At 44.5% G+C, this 24938-nt stretch overlaps 3 protein-coding genes across 5 annotated transcripts; all 3 read left to right on the top strand.

Moving 5' to 3' along the window:
* Positions 1–3071: 3071 nt before the first annotated feature.
* On the top strand, positions 3072–9396 carry LOC124675271. The gene is made up of 2 exons (XM_047211338.1): positions 3072–3158; positions 8910–9396. The coding sequence occupies exon 2, from the start codon at positions 8921–8923 to the stop codon at positions 9098–9100; it is 180 nt and encodes a 59-aa protein (XP_047067294.1). The 5' UTR covers positions 3072–3158; positions 8910–8920; the 3' UTR covers positions 9101–9396.
* Positions 9397–13214: 3818 nt separating this feature from the next.
* On the top strand, positions 13215–15890 carry LOC124676044 (FCS-Like Zinc finger 8-like). 3 transcript variants are annotated; one of them, XM_047212126.1, is made up of 3 exons: positions 13215–13644; positions 13801–14483; positions 15579–15890. In XM_047212126.1, the coding sequence occupies exon 2, from the start codon at positions 13857–13859 to the stop codon at positions 14481–14483; it is 627 nt and encodes a 208-aa protein (XP_047068082.1). In that variant the 5' UTR covers positions 13215–13644; positions 13801–13856; the 3' UTR covers positions 15579–15890. The 3 variants fall into 3 exon arrangements, with proteins under 3 accessions (XP_047068082.1, XP_047068083.1, XP_047068081.1); XM_047212127.1 differs by having other exon boundaries at positions 13794–14483; XM_047212125.1 differs by having other exon boundaries at positions 13777–14483.
* A 6610-nt stretch (positions 15891–22500) lies between these two features.
* LOC124676596 (protein ANTAGONIST OF LIKE HETEROCHROMATIN PROTEIN 1-like) lies at positions 22501–24478 on the top strand. Its single transcript, XM_047212631.1, has 2 exons — positions 22501–22863; positions 23238–24478. The coding sequence occupies exons 1-2, from the start codon at positions 22536–22538 to the stop codon at positions 24290–24292; spliced, it is 1383 nt and encodes a 460-aa protein (XP_047068587.1). The 5' UTR covers positions 22501–22535; the 3' UTR covers positions 24293–24478.
* Positions 24479–24938: the final 460 nt, after the last annotated feature.

Here is a 24938-nt window from a genome sequence, read left to right as displayed (position 1 = left end):
TTCACACAGCTCTACTGCAGCCTTAGCAGCCCTTATGGTTTTATCCGGACTGCTGTACTTAGGTTTCTCTACCATGCTCAAAGACACAGAGGTACTCTTTCCGGCATAAACTTCCTTACGCAAATCATGATCTAGGTTGCGAGCTCTAAGCCGGTTTCCGGTATCCTGGCAGCCTGAGCGCTAACAGAAGCAAAGCCATGGGCAGCGTTATACTCACGTAGGGTTAGGTTCAGCTCGCGCTGCGCCCGGATGATGTCGGCTCCATTCGCGAGCAGCTTCTGCCGTTGCGCCTCCAGCTCCGCCTGAGCCGCTGCCGGGTCGATGTTCTACGCGATGGGCGTAGCCAGCACGCTCATGGCCGCTTGGAGAGGAGTCTCCGGCGGCGCTGTAGATGCACCCGCACCCACCTGGTCGCGCTCGGTCGGCGGCTTGGCCATGCGCGTGGACTTCGTCGGTCCTGTGCCTTCCGCTGCAGGTCCTTTGCCGGCGTCGCCCGCGCCAACGACCATCACCTCGATGCTGCCGGCGGCGTGGCCGCTGTGAAGCGCAGACCTTGGCGGGTCCGGAGCCACCAGCACCGGCGAGAGACACTGGCGCTCGGGGACGGTGCCGTAGTAGACGCGGAGGCTCCCGAACTCGATGACGCGGCCGTTCTTGGGGAACTTACCTCCATTGGCGAATCAGCCCGTGTTGTCGTTGATGAAGTCCATGTCGAGGACGCGTTCGACGAGCGCGGTGAAGACACGCTCGCCGGCGACGGTGAGGAGGCCCGCCCGAATATGAACTCCAGCAAGCGCAGCTGCTGGCCCCACGGTGGGCGCCAACTGTCGTCGTGGTGAACAGACAGATGCCATGTGATGGCTTATCTCGGGGCCGAATGTGCGCTAGAGGATTCGGGGGAGGGTTTTGGTATAGATGGGGAGGTTTCTGGATGGATTCCTCAAGAACTTAGCTTTAGCCAGAGGTAGAAGAAGATGAACACAAGAGCTATTTCCTCCTCAGATCTCTCTATTCCTTAATCATAAGAGGTTACAGGTTTCTGGATACAACATAACACACTAGACGTTCCCGCGAAGGGCTATGCCCCCTCCTTATATAGGGGAGAGGGTGGCTTACAGGGGAAGAAATCCTAAGAAACCCTAATGGGATCTTTGACTGGACAAACTACTTTACAAAGCTTCTTTAGCTACCGGCGTCACCGGTATCTCTTTAATCAGGGAGGCTCACGTCCTCCGGTACCTTTTACGTCATCATCTGCTTTAGCTCCAGAGCTTCGATTAAAGCTGGAGTGCTTCGCTCATCTTTGTCTTCTTGCTCTAGAGAGAATCTTTGACCAGTCTTGCCGACGTGCTACAGTGTAGCCTGTACCGGTAATCCGGTACCTTCTTAGCTCATTCCGGTATACCCCTCCTGGGATACTAGTATAGACATTCTTAGCTAAGAGCTTAGTTGCTCCTTCCGGAATAACCTTTAAACCGGTATCTTGATGGTTTAAACGATCCGGTTTGGCATGCCTCTGCCATACCGGGGGTCATCCCCCCAACATGCGGATAATACTCTAGAGTATTGGTTAAATCCCTACCATCACCTAATCCTCGGTAGGGGTAGAGTATTGGGTATTAAAAAATACACTAAGATTTGAGAAATAGTGGAGATAAGGGAAAATTAAACTCGTTTAATAATACTCTAGCACCAAACATGCATTTAGAATATGTGATGTTTGAAGTTTGGTCCAAATTATCTCCACTAATACACCAAATAAAACCTAATCCTAACAAACACTCTAGTACCAAACAAAGACTAAGAGCATCTCTAACAGAACCCGTAAAACAGGTCGAAACCGAAAAGGTCCGGCGGATTTACGGGTTCGGGCCGAAACTGGGCCAGAGCGGAGCCCGAACTCGCGGCCTGGCTTGTAAAACGAGTTCGGGGGCCCGAGAAACTCGACGGCCGCCCCGTATTAAAAGGGGCCGCGGAGGGGAGTTCGGTTTCTAAAACCTACTCCCCTCCGCCGCTACCACTTCCGCCGCCGCCGCTCCCCCTCCTCTCTGGCGAGCAATTCTGACGCCGCTGACGCCGCTCCGCCGCTGCCGCCACCACCCTCCGTCCGCAATGGGCCGCGCAGGACACGTAGGTAGAGGAGGGGGCCAAATCGACGGCGGGAAGCCAGCTTCACGTCCGTCGGGTGTACGGTCGGAGGCGGAGTGAGCGAGGCGGGTGCGCTCCGACGGTGCTTGGAAGCGGGAGGCACATAAGTGGCTGCGTGCTTTCGCACGCCGGGCAGCGCGCGAGGAGAAGCCGAGGAGGCGCCCCCGTTGGCTCGTGCAGCCCGCCGCTGCCGGCGCTTCCCCCCGCGCGGCGACGACAACGACGACGACGCAGCCGGGCCGCCTCTAGCATACGGGAGCTCGGCGGAGGTGGCGGTGTTCGAGGTGGCCGTGCTCATCGTCGCGTAGGAGTTGCCGGCGTGGAAAACACTCCGGCGCCGCAAAAACTGTCCCGGTGACAATTCAGGGTCTAATCTAGTAGTTTAGGTATCAAATTATCGAATGTAGCTAGAACTGCTAGTATTTTTAGCAAATTTAATTTAATGTAAATTATTGACGAATGTAGCTCGATCGGAGCAAAATGGGTTCAATGTCGCAAAATCGTCCCATCACATTTTCCTGCGTCGTTTGTTTGATTTTAGCTTTTCAGTTTGTGTTTTCGGTTTCCGTGACAAAATTTAACTAAACTGAACATTTCGAGGGCAGCTGTGCTAGAGATGCTCTAATACGGGCACCGGGATTACTTCTAGTGCCGGTCTGCCGGACCGGATACGATCCCATGTACGTACCGACCTACCCTTCCCCCACGAAATCGTCCCGCCCGCCCCTCCTCTCGCTCTCGCGGCCGACAACCTCCGGTCTCCGGCGAAGCCAAGGCCCTCTCCTGGTCCCCACCCCCCGCTCCGGTAACGACGCAGGCGGTGTTGGCCTCTCCACTCCTCGTCCGGCGCCGCCAACTGCTTTCCATCTTTGAACTAATCTATCGATCATCGGATTCTAGGGTTCGGCACGCACGCGGCGGGCGAGCGGCGCGGGCTGCTGCGGCGAAGCGAAGGTCAGCGGAATCGGCGGCGGCGCATCCTGTAGGAAGGTCAGGGGAAGAAGAAACAAGTAATCTCCGCTTTTCCTCGCTCTGCTGTTTCATCCGATTTCAGTTTGCATCTCTTCACACTGCACGGTTAAGCGGATTCAACATCTAGATTTCGTGATAAAATTGACTGCGTACAGAGGAAGGCGTAGCACCGTAGTAGATGACGTGTCCATGTTCAGATTAATGGGCAATCAGAGACATCCTTTGGTCTTTCTTCAGTTACTATTTAGAGATTCCCCTCATGCCTGTACTGAAGCAGGGCATATATGGATTGTGACCGAGTGGAAATAGGCAGGCAATGAAACTGTATCCTTCATAGTTCATATAGCTGTTCTTAGTTGTCTAGGATCCCGACCTTTTATACCCAAATTAATTCCCCAAGTCCCACATGGCCAATAGTTTGCTAATTGCTGATTCCCGTCAGTAACCCCCAAAATCTCTAGCAGTACTGTCAGGCCTTTTGTTTCTCATTTTCCTCTAGACCGCTCTTCAGAGCAGACTCAGCGCTGTGTTGTTGTAGATTTCTCCATGTCTCATCAGTTTACATGTTTACAATTTACTAAGTTTAATGTAATATACGTTTTTGGGGTGTTCATATTTACTACTCCCTCTGTTTTTATTTACTTCGCGCTTGTCATATTTACTACTCCCTCTGTTTTTATTTACTTCGCGCTTGTCAAACGTTGTAAAGTTTGATCAAATATTTAGGAAAATATGTCAGCATCTACAATACAAAATTTATGGTATTAAAATCGTTATAAGGTATGGAATTATGGATGTTGATATTTGTTCCTACATTCTTGATCAATTTTTGCAAAGTTTGACTTTAACTAAACCTAGAATGCCAAGTAAATAAAGATGGACGAAGTATTTTTAGGATAAGTTACTGAGATTTATTGGGTCGTTTAAGTTGCATTTGGAATAGTAATTTGTAACCGATAGCATCTGAATAGAATGACCAGACTTTTACTCACATGTCTCCGCAGCAGCAACAAGTTTTAACTAGGAAGGGATCAGATTGCCTAGTAATCAGAATGTTTTCAGCATTGCTTTGAATTATGAAACTTGAAAATGTTAGTGGTTTGGTAAATACGAAATTCCTCTGTTCCAGTATGCTACCTGTCAAAATCTGTACTTAAAAATGCTGAAGTTTTGCGTATTCCCTAGTCTCAAGTGTTCATTACCAAGCTTATACCGTGCTACTGAATGTTTAGGGTTCTTGTGGAACAAACTAGCAAACTAACCATCTACCGCAACCAGGATGGTTGGGCGACAGGGCCTAGGGGATTAGGTAGTAGTACATAGATTAGGTGGGATGAAAAAGGTATAGAACAGTTTGATAAAGAATGGTTGTGATTCTTTTGCGCAAACTTATTTTTTCTTTAAAAACGTGGACCCTTATTTACATTGGTTGTTGACTGGGTTCTCTGGTTGCTGATTCATGCCCTGCTTGATATCTAACCATTAGACATGCTAGATTAACAGTTTCCAATTATTGTTAACCTAGGCATCATTCTCCAGCGCAAGTATTGTCCTTTGCACATGACAAGTAGCAAATGAATATATTGAATGTACTCTCAAGTTACACAAATTATGAACAGACATGTAATACTGTGATTAGTTGGATTATGCTTAGGTGGTGACAAAAGAGTAGTCTTAATGGCTTTAATTTTTTAGCATAAATCATGTTTATTTCTCAAAACGTTTTCCAAAAATTTAGCTCAAACTAAGGTTTCATTTTAACATTTGGTAAACGGTTAGGGCTAGCATGTCACATAGTCCGAACTATCCTAGCTGAAGACACCTATGAGGGTCACATAAACAGACTCTTCCCTTGAACATTGGCTTGTAGAGTCCCATCAGATGGCAAATAGCTTCACGAGCAGCTTCCTCAACCCTGCTGTTCAATTCAGTCACGTGGGTTAGGTGCTTCGTTGATGTTACGAAGCATCGTGTACTAATATTCTGTACATGTGTACATCTGCATTCCACAACTCTTTTTGCCTGCTTCAAAGAAGTGGTACCCATGATACATGGGGCGTGTCTTCATCGGAAGATGAGCTATCACATCCCAGAGCAAACGAGGCCAACGACCAGCATTCACACCATGCAAAATCTCCGTAGGGACTTTGGCCCTCTATAAGTTTTGATATCAGGAGAGATCATGTAATCATTTTAAATATAGACAAGCTAAGTGCATGATGGAAATACTCAACCTTTTGAATTACTCAAGAAACATTTTTCCTAAGGTTTTCATTATTGGGAAATTGAAAAAATATACCATGCAAAATCTCCGTAGGCAGAGGCGGACCCAGGAATTTGTCGAAGCCTGGGCGCATCGCAAGGCAATTTTTTTTAAACCCGTCAATATATTTTGAATCCGTGAACGGTATTTTTCATAGCATGATTTTTTTTTTCTACCCGTGAACTTTTTTTCTAAAATAAAGAACTTTTTTTCAACACATGAACAATTATTTAGAAGAGGAGGATATTTTTGAAAAAATACATGAACATTTTTTGTACCAGGCGAACAATTTTTTGGGTACTGGATGGACAATTTTTTGTTAATCTGATCATTTTTCATGTTTTAAAATGAACATTCTCATAATTATTAATAATATATAACTTTATTAGAAAGTGTTTATGTGTTTGATAATTTATTCAAATGTTTAGAAAGATGTTCACATAGTTTTTCTTGTATTAAAAAAGTTCCATATATTTTAAAAACATATTCATTGTTTTGTATCAAATATTCATGGATCCGAAGAAGAAAATTCAAGTATTTTTAGAAAATATAAATTCATGCAATCATCAAAAATATGGGAAATAAATTTCTACATATAAGTTATACATCGTCCTGCATTGTTCCAATCAAAGTACTAATAATTATATGCGCAACGAAAGGAATAATGCAATGTGCAAGAAAGCGGTCAAAGAAATGTAATTGCAGATTTTTAAAGTGCCAGCTATAAAGAGATATGTCCAAGGGCTCAAAGCCCAGTTGATGTCTCACTGCGTGTGCGTGTGTGTCGGGGACTGCGCGAGGTTGGATACGGGAAAAAGAACGAGCAGTCGGGAGCTGACGTGGCCGGGAGTGGCTCGTCGCTTGTTTCCTCCTTTATTTGCAGCAGCAATCTAGTCGCTCGGCTCGCTGCTAGGCACAAGCGCACAGCGACACAGGCCAGTCCCATTTCCTTAAGGCCCACCAACAAACGTGCCCACCAGCCACCGATCGTGCCCCTAGTCAGATGGGAAATCATCGCTCCAACCCATCTCGCGCAGGAGGTGAGCCCGGGCTGCAGGGACGCTGCGTCCGCCCACCGTAGGGACTTTGGCCTCTAAGTTTTGATATAAGGAGAGATCAGTAATCATTTTAAATCTAGACAAGCCAAGTGCATGATGGAAATACTTAACTTTTTGAATTACGCAAGAAAACAATTTTCCTAAGCTTTTCAATATTGGGAAAAATGCATGCACTTACCTTGTTAGATTTAAGATGATTACTAAATCTCTCCTTATTTCAAAAACCTATAGATGGCCAAAGTTCGTATGGAGATTTCGCACAGTGTGATCCCTGGTTGTGATGACTTCCAACACCGGGGTCAAGGATGCTATTTGTGAAGCTGACTCTAAGAGCCAGCGTTAAGGGAATACTGTATGCTTGTGTGTTGTTCATATGTGTCTTCAGCTAAGCTAGTTCGAACTTGGGTAACCCTAATACCAAATATCTCTATGAAACTTAGGTTTGAGGTAAAATTTTAAAACGTAAAGTTTGCTTTACGCTAAAATCTAAAATCATGAAGTCTACTCTTTTATCAGCACCTAAGCATATTGCATATCTGTTGACCATTTTAGTGTAACTTAACTCATATGCTGCTTGTCACATGCAAGGATAATACTTGCTCTGGAGATTTATGCCTAGATTTACCATACGCCAGTCGATTGCCTATTGCATATTTTCTGGAGCCACCACCTTCATTTTGTTTATTTGTTAATGACTGTGTATTCAACATTTGAAACATTGTAATAATGATATGGATATGATATTCGTCTTGCTAATGTTCGTACTTGCAAATCCTTGGGACTAGATACAGTAGTTGCACCTAGATTTATGCCTAGATTTACCATACTCCAGTCGATTGCCTGTTGCATATTTTCTGGAGCCACCACCTTCATTTTTGTTTCTTTGTTAATGACTGTGTATTCAACATTTGAAACATTGTAATAATGATATGGATATGATATTCGTCTTGCTAATGTTCATACTTGCAAATCCTTGGGATTAGATACAGTAGTTGCACCTAGACTCCGGATCCTACCAGGTCTGAGTCGTCACAGTCAACTAATGAGAATATCTCTCTTTCCCAACAGACAACCGCCAACACTTACCTTAACCCTTAGAATTTTTCTATATGTCACCTCCTTCAAATACTGTGCCAACCACCGTGACTACTTATTGAGCACCCTATAATATATGAAGCAACTGAGCGGCAGCATCCTGACCTTGGGAATTAGATCCTATTCACCAAATATGTGTGTGGGTGGTAGAAGCATTATTCCAAAATGCCAGTGAGCATAGTTCCTCTACTTCTGCAAGTACTTTCAAACTGAAGATATGTTTAGCAGTAAAGACCTTGATCAGGATGGCAACCGGCCATGGTGGCTGTGCACGGTAACCCTGGTCAAGGAGCTCAAGATGCAGCTGCAGCTGATCCCTATCTGGCTCAGCTCGGCTCTGTACTTCATCGCCAATATGCAGGCGCGCAGACCATGTTCATGCAGCAGGACCACCAAGACGGACTCTATGATCCCGGCCCCGGCGCTGACGTCCGTCCACACGGTGTGCGCTGTTTCCTGAGCTTGCATCACGATCTACGAATCGCGATGCCAGCCTCCTGCCACTGCAGCTCATGGGACTTGGGCACGCGTGGTGGCTCCGTGCACCGAGGCGCACAGGCTGCAGATGGCTGGGGATCATCAGCTTATGGATAGGGTGGCTGCTGCCTCAGTAGGAATGGTGGTCTGGGATGCGTGGCTCTCCCTGGGGCAGCTGGAGTTCTTCTCTGCGTGCCCGGCCAGGCCACCAGTTGTCCAGACTTGCGACCTGACCAATCCTGACATCGTGTGCGGCTCGTGTTGTGAAAGCGAAGGTACAAGCTGTAGTTTGCTAGGGGTGCTCGATGTGCTGCAATAGTAGTATGTCCATGGCCGCTGAGATGGTAGGACAGTGGGGGTGGCTTCGAATAGAGCCAGACGTCCGTTTAGTTCTTCTAGCTTTCTCCGGTTCAGAAAAAAGTTTGGGGTTGTTGTTTTTAATACTCCTTCAAAAATACCACAGTTGGGGGAATACTGCAGTATTAATACCACACTTTAACACATCAACTTATTTTAAACTGTGGTAGTCTCGAAATACTTTGCTACCAAACAATGTGAATGTGTTATTTAGCTCTATGTGTGGATAGTGGTTGTTTGTTTGTGAACACAGTTAGTTGGTAGCTTACAAAGAGTGTCTAGATACATTCAAATTTAGTCCAACTTTCGACATTCTTTTACTGACAAAGGGATGGAGTGTACATAGTTTATTACATGCTACAAAAGATAAAATATATTAAGGCAGCAATAGTATGAAACCTCTAACATTTAGCAGATGTGAGTATTCATGCCACATGGCAAAAACCAGTTTGTATCAATTTTCATTGACATGTTCATTAATGTCCCATGTCGAAATGGATTTATTTGCATATACATAACTCTTTTATCATTGTATTCAGGTCTTCTCGCAATGGGGTTAATCACTGGCAGCTTCAAATTTTTAATGGGAATGGGATGCGGTGTCTATGTAGCCCAGAACTACAACGTTCCAAATGTCAAGAAGCTGTTCAACACGTATGTTTTCCTGGCAAAGCACCTTGAGGAAACATACCGTAAGCCAAAGAAGGATGACGATGGTCACACCCCCTAGGCCCTAGCAAAGTGAAGTATACGCTGACATGACAGAAACGTGATCTTCGTATATGGTTAAGCAGTTTTGATCTTCAAGAGCTGCGAACTCCAATTTGCTCATACTAGTGGTTAGCTGTGAAATTTGTCGATGGCGCTGTTTGTGGACCGTTATGACAATCATATTATGCTCATTGTTGCCTAGATGAACACTCCGGTTGTTCATTTTCCAATTCTCGATTTCCGAAATATTGAGCTGAATATTTGTTGTTATCATTTCTACGAATTGCCAGGTAGCTCAATTCTCAACTGCTCGCTGATATGTTCCATAAGGCCTGAATTAGAGGATTTTCTTCACATAGGAATTGTACTCATCCGTTAAGCCTCCTACTTGATTTTTTCGTTTCAAATAGATTGCTTGGAAGATAAACAATCTACTAGTCCCTCCGTCTCATAATACAGTATATAAGATGTTATTAGAACAACTCTAGGAGTATTGGTCGTAATCGTGGGACAGATGAAGTATTAGTAGTCTGTTAGAATTAGATGTTCATATGTACTCCATCCGTCCCACCAAAAGATGTCTCAACTTTATCAAAATTTGTATTTATGAAATTCCAACTCATAATTATTAGCAGTTCCAAAGTGTTTAACTTCGTACCAGGATATTTCATACTACCAACTTGGATTATATCAGACTTATAACCGAACGCCAAAATTTGAACTGCCGCATTAGAAGGTTTAGAACACTTTCAACCTCTTACACTAATACCAAACAGACACTTGAGCCGGTTATCGTCTAGAGACCTCAGACGGTTCTCCTATGCGTCTCTCAACTCGACATCCTAGCTATATGTCATCTCTTCATTTCTACCGCTCGAATCGCAGGGAGTCACCATGGCTAGCCATCTCATGGCCTCCGCCTGCGAAGTATCATGTATGGGACGAGGCCGTTCCATGGCCTCCACCCGCGAAGCATCATGCATGGGCGTTGTCCGAGCCGATCATGCCTTCACAGACCGGCCACTACTTCGTTCCTCGTAGATCTAGCGATGCCGCCGCTTTTTTTCTTGATGCAATCAACCTTGTCCCCTACCAGATCGAAGGGACCTCGTCTTCGCCGATTTTGTGCCCTCACCGGAATCGTTCCGCCATTTTCTAAAGGTGTGGCCACAGAAGGACGCCATCGAGGCGAAGAAGGTAGATCCACATGTTGGAGATATGCCCAAGAGGCAATAATAAAATGGTTATTATCATATATTTGTGTTTATGATAAATGTTTGCATACCATGCTATAATTGTATTAACCGAAACATTGATACATGTGTGTTATGTAAACAACAAGGAGTCCCTAGTAAAGCCTCTTGTATAACTAGCTTGTTGATTAATAGATGATCATGGTTTCGTGATCATGAATATTGGATGTTGTTAATAACAAGGTTATGTCATTGGGTGAATGTTATAATGGACACACACCCAAATAAGCGTAGCATGAGATCAAGTCATTAAGTTCAACTTGCTACAAGCTTTCGATACATAGTTACCTAGTCCTTCGACCATGAGATCATGTAAATCACTTACACCGGAAGGATGCTTTCATTACATCAAACGCCATTGTGTAAATTGGTGGTTATAAAGATGGGATTAAGTATTCGGGAAGTGTGAGTTGAGGCATATGGATCAAGAGTGGAATTTGTCCATCCCGATGACAGATAGATATACTCTGGGCCCTCTCGGTGGAATATCGTCTAATTAGCTTGCAAGCATGTGACTGGGTCACAAGAGATGACATACCACAGTACGAGTAAAGAGTACTTGTCAGTAGCGAGGTCGAACTAGGTATGGAGATACCGATGATCAAACCTCGGACAAGTAAAGTATCGCGTGACAAAGGGAATTGATATCGTATGTTAATGGTTCAATCGATCACTAAGTTATCGTTGAATGTGTGGGAGCCATTATGGATCTCCAGGTCCCGCTATTGGTTATTGGTCGGAGAGGAGTCTCGACCATGTCCGCATAGTTCACGAACCGTAGGGTGACGCGCTTAAGGTTCGGTGTCGCATAAGTAGATTCGGAATATGAGATGGAGACCGAAGTTTGTTCGGAGTCTCGGATGGGATCCAGGACATCACGAGGAGGTCCGGAATGGTCCGGAGAATAAGATTCATATAAGGGAAGTTGATTTCTAGGTTTCGGAAAAGTTCGGAATTTTTCCGGTGGAAGACCGAGAAGGTTCTAGAAGGTTCCGGAGGGATCCACCATGGGGCCCACGACCTAGGGTGCCCAACATGGGCCGAGGGGGTGCTGCCTTTCCCTAATGGGCCAGGCGCACCAAGCCCCAAAGGCTCAGGCCGGCCACCCCTTAGGGTTTCCCCAAACCCTAGGGGGGATCAACTTGGGGGGGGGGGGGGGAAGTTTCCCCCCTTTCCCTCTCTTGGTCGCCGGCCATAGGGCTTGGAGGAGGGGCCAAGCAAACCCTGGCCGCACCCCCCCTATATAAAGAGGGGAGGGGGCAGGGGGCGCAACCCTCCTTCACCCCTGCACCTCTGGCCGCCCCTCTCCCTCCACCGATAGTCTGCTCCGGCTTAGGCGAAGCCCTGCAGTTTTTCTCCTCCACCACCACCACCACGCCGTCGTGCTGCTGGGATTCCGATGGGATCTACCACACCTCCGCTGCCCGCTGGAACGGGGAGATGACGGGTTTCATCGACACCGTACGCACGACCGAGTATGGAAGTGCTGCCGGATTGCAGCACGGAACGATCGACTACATCAACAACGAGATCTAATCTCGTAGGCTTTGGAATCTTCCAGGGTTAGTCTCACAATCTTCTCGTTGTTTCGATCTTGGTAGATTAGATCTTGCTTCTTTCTAGATTGGATCTTGGTTTTTGTTCATATTCACGGTAGAAATTTTTTATTTTCCATGCAACGAACCCATCACCACAAGGTTGGGTGCATGTATAAGTAGAGGGGTGGCTGCAGCGAGGATGAGATTCGGTTGGGCACGCCGCAGGCGTATGTGTCGATGGCTTTGTGAGGGGAAACGGGCTCCAGTAGGTAATAAACCGACAGGGTCACGTACGTGGAGACACGCTGAACTACAATCTGATCGCACCTATCGGTGCCCCTTAGGAACACAACCAGATCGCCAGCGAACCGGAGCAAAAGCACGACCTAGGAAGGCGTAAAATAAGATGGACGAAAACCTAGAGTGACGGATCAAACCATGGAATCGTTAGTTTTTTTATCGTTAAAAAATAGATATAGATATAGGCTACATATGAAACAAAATGAGTGAACCTATACACTAAAACACATCCATATGCGTTTCAAAATACCACTAGTCATAATTAAGAGTTTGAAAATACCACTAGTAAAAACCAAAGTGTCAAAATACTTTCCTTTTCGAAGACTTCATTCCTAAATATCATTGTGTTCAAACTGAGACTAACTTGAGACTAGTAACGTGAGTAACAGAAAGACATTGATGTCCTCTACTAGACTAACTGAGACTAGTGGTATTTAGAAATTTTTGGTTTTGACTTGTGACTATCTTATGGCCATTCTTCTGGAAAAGTCCCGGTTGAACTTGGGTGCACGTACCCAGGTGGGAAATGCATTTTCCAAATGTTAAAAATTCTGAAATAAAAATAACAGGTTACGTATGCATGTTCCATGTGTGCGTACAAAGTTTTTGCGGAGAAACCACTTTTTTATTTCAGAATCTAAAAAGACAAAATACGTCACATATATATTGCTATATAGCCCTATAAAATTTCATTTTTTTGCCGAGGCAAAATAAAAGATTTTTTCGTCACGAAACTCATGTCCAGGACACATGTTTGAGATCACCTTTGCATTCATTTTGTGTTTCGATTTTTAAAACATGTTTTTACATCACAAACGCACTTTTGAAAAAGTGGATTCACATACACCCAGGTTCTAAAAAGCCAGTCTCCGTTCTTCTCTCCTATAGAAAAGAAAACCCTCACTGTCAGCGTGCAGCGTGTGCGCCGGTGCGACCGTGTGAGTGTGCCTATATTCCTACGCAAAGAGAAAAAAAGCCTGTATTCTGGGTATGGATATGAATGAGGGATGTGTGGAGGGCCTAAAACTAGAGGGGACATCTTTAGAAAACTCCGGATTCTGACGTTCCTCGGGGAGCGGTGTCCCTATAGGCTCCAGCTCTGCGCTGCGTACCATCACTTCACACCAGAGCTCAGCTCGCCTGTGAAGACAGACAGAGAGAGAGAGACGAACAGACAGATTGGCTGGATCGCGCTACCTCGTTCTTGCTCTTTTGGTTTATGCAATCTCTCTTGCTGAATTTTTTCCCCATCGGAACAAGGACAAACGAAATTTTAAAACTCGTGATCAAACTAGCTTGTGTTTTCTTCTTGAACAACTTGGACTAGCTTGTGTTCCGAGTACTCATCGTTCTGATGGCAAGAAGGATTCAGTCTCTTGTCCCATCGGCCCTGTTTGCCTCTTTTGACGGGACTATCTACTAGCGAGTTCTTTGACCACCGTGAGAGCAGGAGCAGCAGTTGCCTTATTTTGGTGAGTCCATTCATTTCAACCTGCAGTTCTCCTCAATTCTTTTTTTCAGTTCTCCTCATATATGAATCAAGCAATAAATTTGCAATAGATTGTGTCAGTCATACTCTTAAGTTTCATTGGATTGTTAATCAGCTGCAATGTTGAACAAGACATCAGGTAAGGCAGGAGGAGGAGCAGTTGGGAGCAGTCCGCCTGCTCCAGGACCAGGACTAATGGGGCATGAGCTCCCCAGGCACAGCAATGGCAGCAGACCTTCCTCCCTTCTGCCGCTCTCTCCAAGGTCACTCACAAGCCTCTTCTCCACGGACGCCCCCACGAGCCCCACCTCCATGCTCCATGAGTCCAAGAACCAGCCCCGGTCCAGCCCAAGAAACCCCCCAAACGGTCATTCTCACGGCGCCGGCCTCGCCGCCGTGCTCGTCGCCGGCGAGGCCGAGCGGGAGCACCGCTCGAACGGCAGGGTGCTTCTCGGGATGCGCCTGAGGGTGCAGCTGCCTCCCATGAAGGGGCTCGGTGGCATCGGCTGCGACCTGCCGAGCTCGCCGATCGAGTTCGGCGTCAAGAACAGGGACTCCCAACTCGCGCTGCTCTCCCCGGTGCAGCGGTCGCCGCTGTCGTCGGCGGCAGCGAGGGCGGCGCGGAGCGAGGTGCAGGAGTTGGCGGAGGAGGATTACACCTGCGTCATCGCCCGGGGGGCCAACCCCAAGATGACCCACATATTCGATGACCGCGTCGTCGAGAGCTGCGCCGGCGATGATTGCTGTCAGCTGAGCCATGCCTGCTATGAGTGCAAGAAAGGGATTGGGGCCAGGCAACCATGCTCTCATCTTGCAGCATAGGTAATAATGAAAAAGATTCTGAATTCTGATTGCTGCATTTCAGATGCTCTGCATATCAATTTCCATGCCTGTTGGTATCCTTAATTCACTTGACATTGCAAATGTTTAATATATTTTGTCATGACTTAGGAGTAGTGTAGATCATTGCTCAGATGATCTTTGATGAACTTCGGTCACTTCGTCAGCACATAGTAAGTCGTCGTTTCCGACTAGTGGTTTCAGTGTCCCGATTAGTTCCAGCTAACCATTTTTCAGAAATAGATAACGGGAACACTTTTTAAGCATACAAGATAAGATCATGGTCATACTTTATTGCGGACCTACTTAGGGCAAAGCGACGTCTTTGGCTGCAAGCGCATTGTTTACAGTCTACCGTCAGCCACTCCAATAGACCAATAGGATTTCATTTTCAATTGCCTGAAACTGAAAGCAACATGGACTCTCTGGATAGTTTAGGCACAGCTTGTTGCAACTATCAAGTAGCAACTAGCCTGTAAAGTATTTGATGCGGCATTGCTGTCAATTCATTGTGAGCCTGTGAGTGACATCGGTTGATTTCAGGTTGCCAAAAATCGATGAAATACTGACTTTTTTTGTGTGTGTGGCCCTAAGGGAAGAAATGGTAGACAGATACTAGATCTGGGGTCCCCCAATCTTTGTCAGTCATTTGTTGCCGGCCTGGAATTTTTCCATGATGATGACGCTTCCGTACCTTGGATTCAGGCTCCCAGGTGAAGAATGAGATGCATCATAGGTATTGGCATATCGCCACCACGGCTATGTGCTAATTATTGAGCTCCTTTTTTTGCGGGTTAATTATTCAGCTCCTTCACCTGGATGTATTGGGTTTGTTTAAATGTTTGTCTGCACAAAATCTCGTGTCGCGGTATAAGGGTGCCCCGGGGGGGGGGGGTTAGCAATTTTCACCGAAACTGTATTTCACATTCAGTACATTCCTGTGTCCTATGTTCTCCTACTACTAGTGATATGCAACATGCAGGACGATATTGGTTATCTTATCACACTCGGTTTGAAGTTTTGTTGTACCTTGTATCGCAACAAACTTTTGCTGATTCGTCCTTGTTTATGTTTCAGAGACGAGGAACTCATTCTGCAGCAGCCAATGCAGCTACCGGGAGGTGGTCTTGGGGTAAAAGATCGGCGACTCACCGGACACGTCACCGAAAAACTGAAACCCTGAACATTTTCGGCCTGATTTTGGCAGACGTCTGCATGTGTCTTCAGACCATTATTGCATTGATTTGTTTTGATCCAAATGAATGTACGATCATTGGTCGGTGCGGTCAATGTTAGCCTGGGTTTGGCCCTATTTTTGCTGTAGTAGAAAAACCTCGAGTAATGCTAAGCTCAGCTCCCCGTCATGTGCTGAGAATTGTTCTTGTTTCATTGTCCTTCTTTCTTCAGTTAAGGATAGAGATGCCACTGTCCACTGAAAAATTATACCTTTGGCAAGAACTCTGCGAACATCTATGCACATCCGTCGATGCTAACGGTCGTAATTTCAAAGAGCCTCACTTGGCGACAACTAAAATAAGGTGAAAATTATACCTTTGATGATTTGGAAGTTCTAGTCCACATTGTAGCCAAACAATGCATAGAGACCTGCAAGCTTTGGGCGCATAGGACCAGGAAGGGAGAGAAATATTCCCTCCATCTTATTCAGGCCTTCGGAACTGGGTGGAAAGCTTCAGATAGTTGGAACTTTATAGGTTTTCTTCTTTCCTAGTTGCTACTCTCTAGCAACTTTGTACAAACTCCTTTATTATTAAAATAATAAAAATGCAGTGGGGAAACCCACTGTTCAGTTTTAAAAATGCAGTTTGGCAAAGAAGGAGGACCAATTCCAAACTACTCCCTCATATCATGTTTAATCTACGCAGAACGATGCCTAAGTGCATGCTCGCCTGGCTACCCTCCACGTCGATTACAGACAATCAGAGGTAGTAGATGCAAAGCGTGATTCTTTGACACTTGCCTTGCAAGAGACAATGGAATAGTTGGTAGCCATCAAGTGAGAATAGAAAAGAGAGGGGAATCTAGGAGAAACATGAACACATAAAGCGCTAAGTACAAACAATACTTGAAATTGATGAGGTCAATGCCCGGTCAAAAGCCAACGAAGTAGAAATCAAGCATAAGAAAATAGATCTAAAGCTACTTTCGAATCATGACAACTGAACTGAGCATCATGGACTGAATTGCAAGGGCTTGGTTCGAAAAGAAGCACAAGATGACAATATGATCAGAGATCGAGATGATTGATCACTCGATGAGATCTAGATCTACATCTTCACCAATCAAATCTCTCTTTTTGTGAGGGGACCCCTCGAGATCTATTCTTAGACAAATTTGGTGTTCTCCTTCTTTGTTATCCATCTCTTATTCCCCCATAAGTTTTTGTAGCTTTGGTGGAATTTAGGAGAGAAGGACTTGCTATTGCATTAGGTGCATCAATGTGAGTTCTCCACGGTGATTCGTGGAAGTGAAAGTGATAAGCTTATTAATGTTGGGTTATTGGAACCCTAGGCGGATTTTTGGCTTACTGGTATCCTTGGGGCCTCCAATTAAGTTCTGGAGATTCCTCAAGCGTGAGGACTTCGTGGAGATTACTTGGGACCTCCAATTAAGTTGTCAAGATTCCTCAAGTTTTAGACCTTCGTGGCGATTTGTCGGCACTCTCCAATTCAGTTGTGGAGTTTGCCCCAAGCTTGCACAGGTTCGGTGACCACCCTCAAGGTTCCATAGTGGATCGATGACTTCCCTTTTGGTGGGAAGCTAGGCTCGAGAATAACAAGGTGATGCCTTAGTGAAGTTTGTGGAGCCTTGTGCATCCACGCCACTAAAATAGAGAGTAGCACTCACAAAAGGTGAACTTCAGGATATTTCATCGTCTTTCTGTGCCTCAGTTATTTCTATACCCGAGATCTTTACTTATGCATTTTACTTTATGATAGACTTAGTGCTTGAAGTTATATATCTTGCTATCACATAGTTGCTTGTCTTGCTTAGCATAAGTTGTTGGTGCAGATAGGTGAACCATAATATATATAAGTTTTGTTCTTGACAAATTAAACTCTAGTTTTATTCCGCATTTGTTCAAGCAAATATCGTAAAAGTTTTAAACCACCTATTCACCCCTCTCTAGGAGGCATCAGTGTCATTTTACACGTGATTGGAGAAGGCAAATAACATGTTATACAATTGATTATCTCTTAATGTTAGCCCTCATTTTTTGTGCATCATCCTATATCGCAAGATTAAAAATAAACCAGAAAATGTGTGACGAAGATAAGATATATCTTATAATGAAAATAAGCACTTTATCTTTCTTGGTAAGAGATGATGTTTCAGTTAAGTGAAGGTAAACCATGTTTCGTTTCCCTCTCTTCCAACTCAGAAATTATGCTATATATGTGACATTGCTAAGATAAAACCAATGTACACACGCTCTAACTAGGAGGATAAATTCCAGTGGAGGCACCAATTACGTGCAATAAATTAGTGTATTTAATCTTTCTAGCGATAAATAATGGAAATTTTGGTGCTTGACGTGCAATAAATTAGGTGACGTTGCTAGATTTTACAGTAGGACAAATTGTGGGCTTGCATTCTTATATAGATTTTCTTTCCTTTTTTGGACTTATTCGAACAATATTGGCCCTCAGATATGCCCCAATTTTTGGTTCAAGGCAAAAGTGGGTTGGCGTTAAAAATGTTACACTTCCTGATCTTTACAAATCCATGGCTAAATGCTCTACAGGAGATGTACAGATGGTTATATGTTGGACTAATCTACGTGAAGACATATGATTGGATCATAAGTTTCCCGATTTTGTCTAACTTTATAAATAATATAAGCATAAAAGTGCAACAAGTGCTCCAACAAGACAATTAGCGGAATGAAAATATCTTTTTTTTATCAACAAGCTTATCAAGAGTTTATTGCCACAGATGACCTTTGATCCAAAAGTACCGAACAAAATGGAAGAATGGGCCTTGACCTATGGATCTATATTTGGAAAACAAGAAATTATTCGTCTATCAAAAAATACAAAGTTATGACTGGTTGCAAGTAGCTGCACCACATGTTAATAATTTGATAAAACTCATGTCAAACTATGAATTTTTTCTTTTAAAGCCCCTTTTAAAAGGATATATTGAATAATAAAAATTTCTCTGAAAAAATCCATCTTTGATGCCACAACTGCTAATAAGTACAAGAAACTCTACATTTGTTTTCTAAAGTTGTCCCTTTGTTGCAAAGTATTGGGGTCATGAATGTGCACGTAACAGAAGAGTTCTTTCGGTTTTGTAATCTTTTGAGGGTATATACTATTGTCTATGGAGATTGTCATCTTGATAACATGGGGTACATGTTGTATAAACAACGACAAAAAGGGATATATCTTTGTATGAAGTTGCAACACAATAAAAGTATGGGCATGTAGAATGGCCTTATGGAGAAGGTCGTTGTGCAATAACAAGGTTTGACACAACGATGTTTTGTGTGAATATGTTTAGGTTCTCGTTACATTGGAGGGGAACTTAATCCTATGTTAGTAAGGCGTCGAAGGAGGCTTCTTAGGAGGATCGAGCCGAGGCAATTCGTCTCGAGTCGACCTACTACACACTCTACTCAACATCGATATGTGCTAAATGACGTCTTCTTAGATTCGACCATAGAATCCTCTAAGAAAGACTTTTAGATCTGGAATACCTTTGCCTATATTTTCATTCAAGTGACAGTGGTTTATTACATGCCCATGGGGTCTAGTTGAAGCATATGAGTCCTTAACAAATTACCAAGGCTACCCTTGTAGTGGTAGGTGGGAGAGGTAGTTGAGGTAATCTCTAGTTCATCAGCCTATGGTGTACTAGGATAGGGGTGTTGAATATCTCCGTGATAGACTAGCCCACAAATCTCTCCATCTGCTAGTGGGTTTCTTTGCTTGGGCTTCACGTATTGACATATTCTTTTGTATTTCTTCCTCGTTTCACTTGACTTGTTGCTTAGACTTTTCTTGACTTTGTTATTTTTCTCTTGGTTGCTACATCGGATTTGGTAGAACCCTGATAGGATTATTTATCCCCGACAACATGGGATGTATGGATCATGAGGAGGTTACCATAAATAAAACCTCTACCTCTCAAAGATAGAGGTTATGCATGCAAGAGTTATTGATGGTTGGCGGTATAGCTATACAAATATATGCAATTAAATTACAAAATGGCTTACCAATCAGATCTGGAAGGAGACATGTATTTTCTACTCTTGTTTTATCTTGTTTATGCTTTCTTGTACATACATAACATAAAAAAATTAGAGGATATATTTCCACTATTTTTCTAAAATAACGTCGTTAGATCAAAACTAGACATCTCCCTCTACCATGGGGTTACTCCGGTTGGAAATAACACATAGGATAATGTTAAAAAAATTCAGATTGTATGCGATATTGAGGGGATATTCACTTTTCCTCATAGGTGTAGATGCAGCTATTGCATCAAAATCATATTTCAAAATGTTCAAAAATTGCTAAGAAATATCTAAGGGTGCATCTAGACATTCTATGTCCGCACACAAAATTTGCAAAGAAATAACATTTTGTGCACAAGTATACACCCCGGATTTTGTTTTCAGGATTTTTTGAAATTTTAATGTGGATTTAAAATACATTTTTTTCTAATAGGTGTACCTAGACAAATGAGCCAAAACACCATATCGGTATTGAAGGAATAACTAACTTTACTCCATTCCCACCTAGTCTTTTAAAGCATCCAAGTGGAAAATCAACAAAAGTCAAGGAAAGTCAACAAAAAGTCCAAGCAACTAGTAATGTTCAAGAAATCAAAGAAGAATGGAGGCTAAAAGAAAAGCTCAAAGAAATTTGTCATAGGCAAAGATGACTATTAGGTTGAAAGATTTGTGGCTTAGTCCACCTTGCACTATGCACCACACCCCTTCCTAGTCTATCATGGATTAGTGAATCAAATGTCATCATAGTACTTCCCACTTACCACCACAAGTGTATCCTCTATCATTTGTCAAGGCCTCTAGCCTATAAATAGTTCTTCATTGATATATACTTCACTCTCACTTGCATGGAATCAAGGGTAGGTCACTAGAGTTCCAAGATGCATTCGGGGAGCACATGGTCAAATCCAAGATGTTGTGGGCCCTGGGTTGACATTCAAGAACTTTGCATTCGGTCTAGAGAAATCGCGTATGGCTTGAGCCTTCTACCAAGTTCCCCTCAATGCCTTGCTAACATAGCATTAAGTTTCTCTCCAATAAGGCACCTGAACCAACTAAGAAAAAATATTGTGTCAATATTTGTTAGTGTGCGATGACCTTCACTATAAGACTATCATACATGCCCTACTCATATTCTACTCTCAAAAGAAGACCAAAAATGTGTTACTGTTACACGCATAGAGATACCTACTACTTTTACATTGCTACCAAAAGAACAACATGCCACCTTTTGTGGAGACCCACCCCCTTTGTTGAAAGTTGACTAAACCGACAATGCTTAATGGCTCGAAAAGATCAAGTTCCAAATTTCTCACCTTTCGCAAAAGGAAAACCTCACAACTCAAGCAAGAAAAATAGAGGCCCTACCGATATCCACTAAGCTAATGAGCTAGAAGCCGATCACATCAGAAGTGAAATAGAGGGTCTCCCCATAAAATCATGAGTCAACTGTCCTCTGATGATCCTCGAAGGAAGTAAATCCTATTGATGATGAAACTCGATCTCGTCATGAAGATCTAGTAATTTACGCCATTATTCATAAGCTCCTCTTATTACTAATGGGTTCCGTGGACCTCGCCACAATCAGACGCATGCTCAACCCTTGTCAACCCGCGACTGCAAGCATTGAAGCTCGGTTGTGCCACGTGCACAGGATCCCACCATGATTTTGTCGTGGTCCCAACCAACCGCTTACTTTGATAAACCTTTAAACTATCTCGTGGCCTCCAGAGGACCCGATCCTATGCAAGTCGGGATGCCTCCGTCATATATCCACAAAATTGTGCACCATCACACATTTTACAAATAGTTCATCTTGTCGCCACATTAAGCTCCATGGTACAACCATACTAGGCGGCGCCGCCGCCTGTAACACCCCCACGAAACCCAATGGAATCTCAAGTATGGCCACACTTGTTGAGAAGCCTAGAAATGATGGGAGTCGTTAGGAAAAAGGAAATCCTCTTGAAGTTGAATTAGAACGAGTGAAAAGTAAGCTGCATGACCGCCACACCCAACCAGTAGTCGCGAAGAATCACGTGGGCATTACGGAGAAAGAATGTCCGAGTCCGAAACTGTCGTGGCTCAAAGAAGCTCTTACACTCCGCAAGGAGGCCTGGTTGATCCCCGAGTCTAACATATAAATGAAGCAGCAAGTACACTCAAGACGATCAACAACGACATCATAGAAGACAAAGGCATATTTTCCACACCTTCTCCGTGAAAATCCTAAGACACTGTTAAATTCATACCACCCGAAGACACCGCCAATGAAAACTTATACGCGAGAAGCCGACCCACTTCAATTCTTGGATGTGTAATCCACCGCCATCGAAGCTGCATGAGGTGGGCCCATGAAGATGTGCAAGTTTTTTCCTCCCACGCTAGACGGAGTGCCCCAAACTTGGTTCCTCAACCAAAGGAGCATCTTGAGGAGGTTTTGATTGCAAATTTTTGAGGAAACTTCGTGCAACCCTTGCAATGAAATGAAATATTCAGTCTCCGATAAAATGAATGTTCCCCGATCAAACGAGAAAGAAATTGTGATGGGTCCTGTGACATAAAGATTTTCCGGGTGAATGGCCATCAAATATGTTTAATTGCCATACATATAAAGATAACGAAACAAGGGAAGAAATATTTATTTTCAAAACAAAAAGGAGAAAACATTTGCATAAAGGTATTCAGATGTGGACGCCACACCGCTATAAAACTGTCCTCCGCTCGTGTACTTTAGAGATCCAAAATCCACTCCTCAGTCTTGCTGTAGGAGCCCCATGGGTGGCGAAGGCAGCGAAGAGAACGCCGCCGGCGAAGAGCTAGAATGGGAGGACGAAGTAGAAGTAGTCGGCGAGAGGGAGGAGAGGGATCGGGAGATGGCCCTGGTGAACAAGCCCAAGAAGGGCAAGCGGAAGATTAGGGATTCCGGGGAGCGAGAGATCATGGATTCAAGAAAGGCTAAGACCAAGGACCCCAGCAAGGTCAAGAGAGCCAAGTCCAACGGCTCGCTGGCGGCGCTCCCGGCGGACCTCCGCGGTCCTGACACGGAGTGGTGGTACGCCTTCCTCACCAAGCACGCGGAACTCCACAAGGACGCTGAATCAGGTATACACCTCCCAAACCCGGACCTCGCGCCCCCTTTCAATCTCCCCAAAACCCAGACCGTTTCCGATTTGCCGCACTCGCCACCAGATTCGCTCCAATCGGCAGCCAATCTTTTTTTGATTGGTTTGTGTATGTGTACTCTGCCCAGATTTGAGGGTGGGCAGCCTTGTTCTTGCTGGATGGACGGATCTTGTAGTAGATATTATTAGATTTTCCTCTCTATTACTCCCAGATACACCAAAAATTCAAGGAAAACACAGGTGCAACAACTCTAAAATTCAGAACATAAAAGCTCGTGATGATAGTAACAACCTGTTCCCCCCTTCTCTGTACTCTAAACACTCTATTGAGTTTTCATTCATTCTGCTGGACAGGTGGCAGTGTGCCAGTGCCTTCAGATGAGGAGGACGCATTCAGGTACTTCTTCAGGACATCAAGGAGGACCTTTGACTACATCTGCTCGATTGTACGAGATGATTTGATATCGAGGCCGCCGTCTGGGCTGATCAACATTGAGGGGAGACTGCTTAGTGTGGAGAAGCAAGTAGCGATTGCCATGAGGAGGCTGGCATCTGGGGATTCGCAGGTGTCGGTGGGAGCTGCTTTTGGCGTGGGGCAGTCTACTGTTTCCCAAGTGACATGGAGGTTTATCGAGTCGATGGAAGAGAGGGCTCGGCACCATTTGGTTTGGCCGGACCAGGAGAGGATGGAGGACATCAAAGCTAGGTTGGAGGTTCTGTCTGGTCTGCCAAATTGTTGCGGTGCCATTGATGCCACACACATTATCATGACGCTTCCTGCTGTTGAGTCATCTGAAGACTGGTGCGACCCTGCGAAGAACTACAGTATGTTCCTGCAAGGGATAGTTGACGATGAGATGAGATTTATTGATATTGTCACTGGTTGGCCAGGCAGCTTGCCAGTCTCACGCTTGTTGAAATGCTCTGGCTTCCACAAGCTCTGTGAGGCTGGGAAACGCTTGAATGGCCCTGTCAGAGTTTCAGGGGAAGATGCAGAAATAAGGGAATTCATTGTTGGTGACATGTGTTATCCTCTGCTCCCATGGCTTATGACTCCGTACGAAGATGAAAATCTATCTGCCCCAATGGTCAACTTTAATGCCCGTCAAAAAACTGCAAGGATGCTTGGAACAAGAGCGTTGGCACGGCTGAAAGGATCCTGGAGGATCTTGCACAAAGTTATGTGGAGGCCTGATAAAAATAAGTTGCCCAGTATCATTCTTGTGTGCTGTCTGCTTCACAATATAATTTTGGACTGCAAAGATGAACTGCTTACGGGTATTCAGCTTCCAGTTCATCATGATACCGGCTATAAAGAAGAGAACTGCAAGCAAGAGAACCCCAGTGGCAAAGTCATGAGAGAGACCGTTACAGGGCATCTCCCAACCTTTGAAGCTGTATTGAACTGAAGTAAGGTGACTGGAAGTACTGATGCAGATTCGGTGTTCTCAATCATCCTTAATGTCCCCTTTCTCTATGTTATTTTCTAGTGTAATCAGACCTGATGGTTACAGTAAAGATTCTCCATGGATAGTGTGATTCATTGCTTTGGTAATACTTTGAAGAGCATACATGAGTTAATGTTTTCCTGATGATGACAATCCCCATCATGTTGAGTTGCATTATGTCTCTGAGGTAGTCATGGGCAGAGATTACGGAACCTGAGCTCCGCCTGCTGCACATATAGCTAAAATAGCATGTGGCAGCTACAGCCATATCTGAGTATTGGTTATATCTTTATGATCTATTAATATCAGTTTTCCGTTATATAAAGTTTGAAACCATAAGCTAGAGATTAGTTTCCTGGCTAAGTTGATCATCCCCATCAAAGGGAATCATGTATGCAGTATGTCAAAGCAATAAGAACCAATCTGAGACTATCTCCTTCTGAGAACAGAGCGTCGCTCTGGTGGTTTGAGGTGCGGGAGCGCACCCAGCCCGCCCCGGTTCGAATGCTGGATTCGACGGGGTGCTCATGGAGTTTTTCTTCTATAAAAAAATGCCAACGGGTGCTAGTGCCTGGGCTGGTCTCGTTTTTTTGAGACTATCTCCTTC

The sequence above is a fragment of the Lolium rigidum genome, chromosome 7, assembly GCF_022539505.1.
Source record: "Lolium rigidum isolate FL_2022 chromosome 7, APGP_CSIRO_Lrig_0.1, whole genome shotgun sequence".
Classification (NCBI taxonomy): Eukaryota; Viridiplantae; Streptophyta; class Magnoliopsida; order Poales; family Poaceae; genus Lolium; species Lolium rigidum.
The sequence above is the reverse complement of the archived record's forward strand: the minus strand, read 5'-3'. Positions and strand labels throughout refer to the sequence as shown.

Excerpts from the sequence above, each read along its gene's own strand:
- LOC124675271 (XM_047211338.1), top strand. The coding sequence starts at position 8,921 with ATGGGGTTAATCACTGGCAGCTTCAAATTTTTAATGGGAATGGGATGC.
- LOC124676044 (XM_047212125.1), top strand. The coding sequence starts at position 13,782 with ATGTTGAACAAGACATCAGGTAAGGCAGGAGGAGGAGCAGTTGGGAGC.
- LOC124676596 (XM_047212631.1), top strand. The coding sequence starts at position 22,536 with ATGGGTGGCGAAGGCAGCGAAGAGAACGCCGCCGGCGAAGAGCTAGAA. Across the intron at positions 22,864-23,237 it reads CCACAAGGACGCTGAATCAG|GTGGCAGTGTGCCAGTGCCT; the intron begins GTATACACCTCC and ends TCTGCTGGACAG.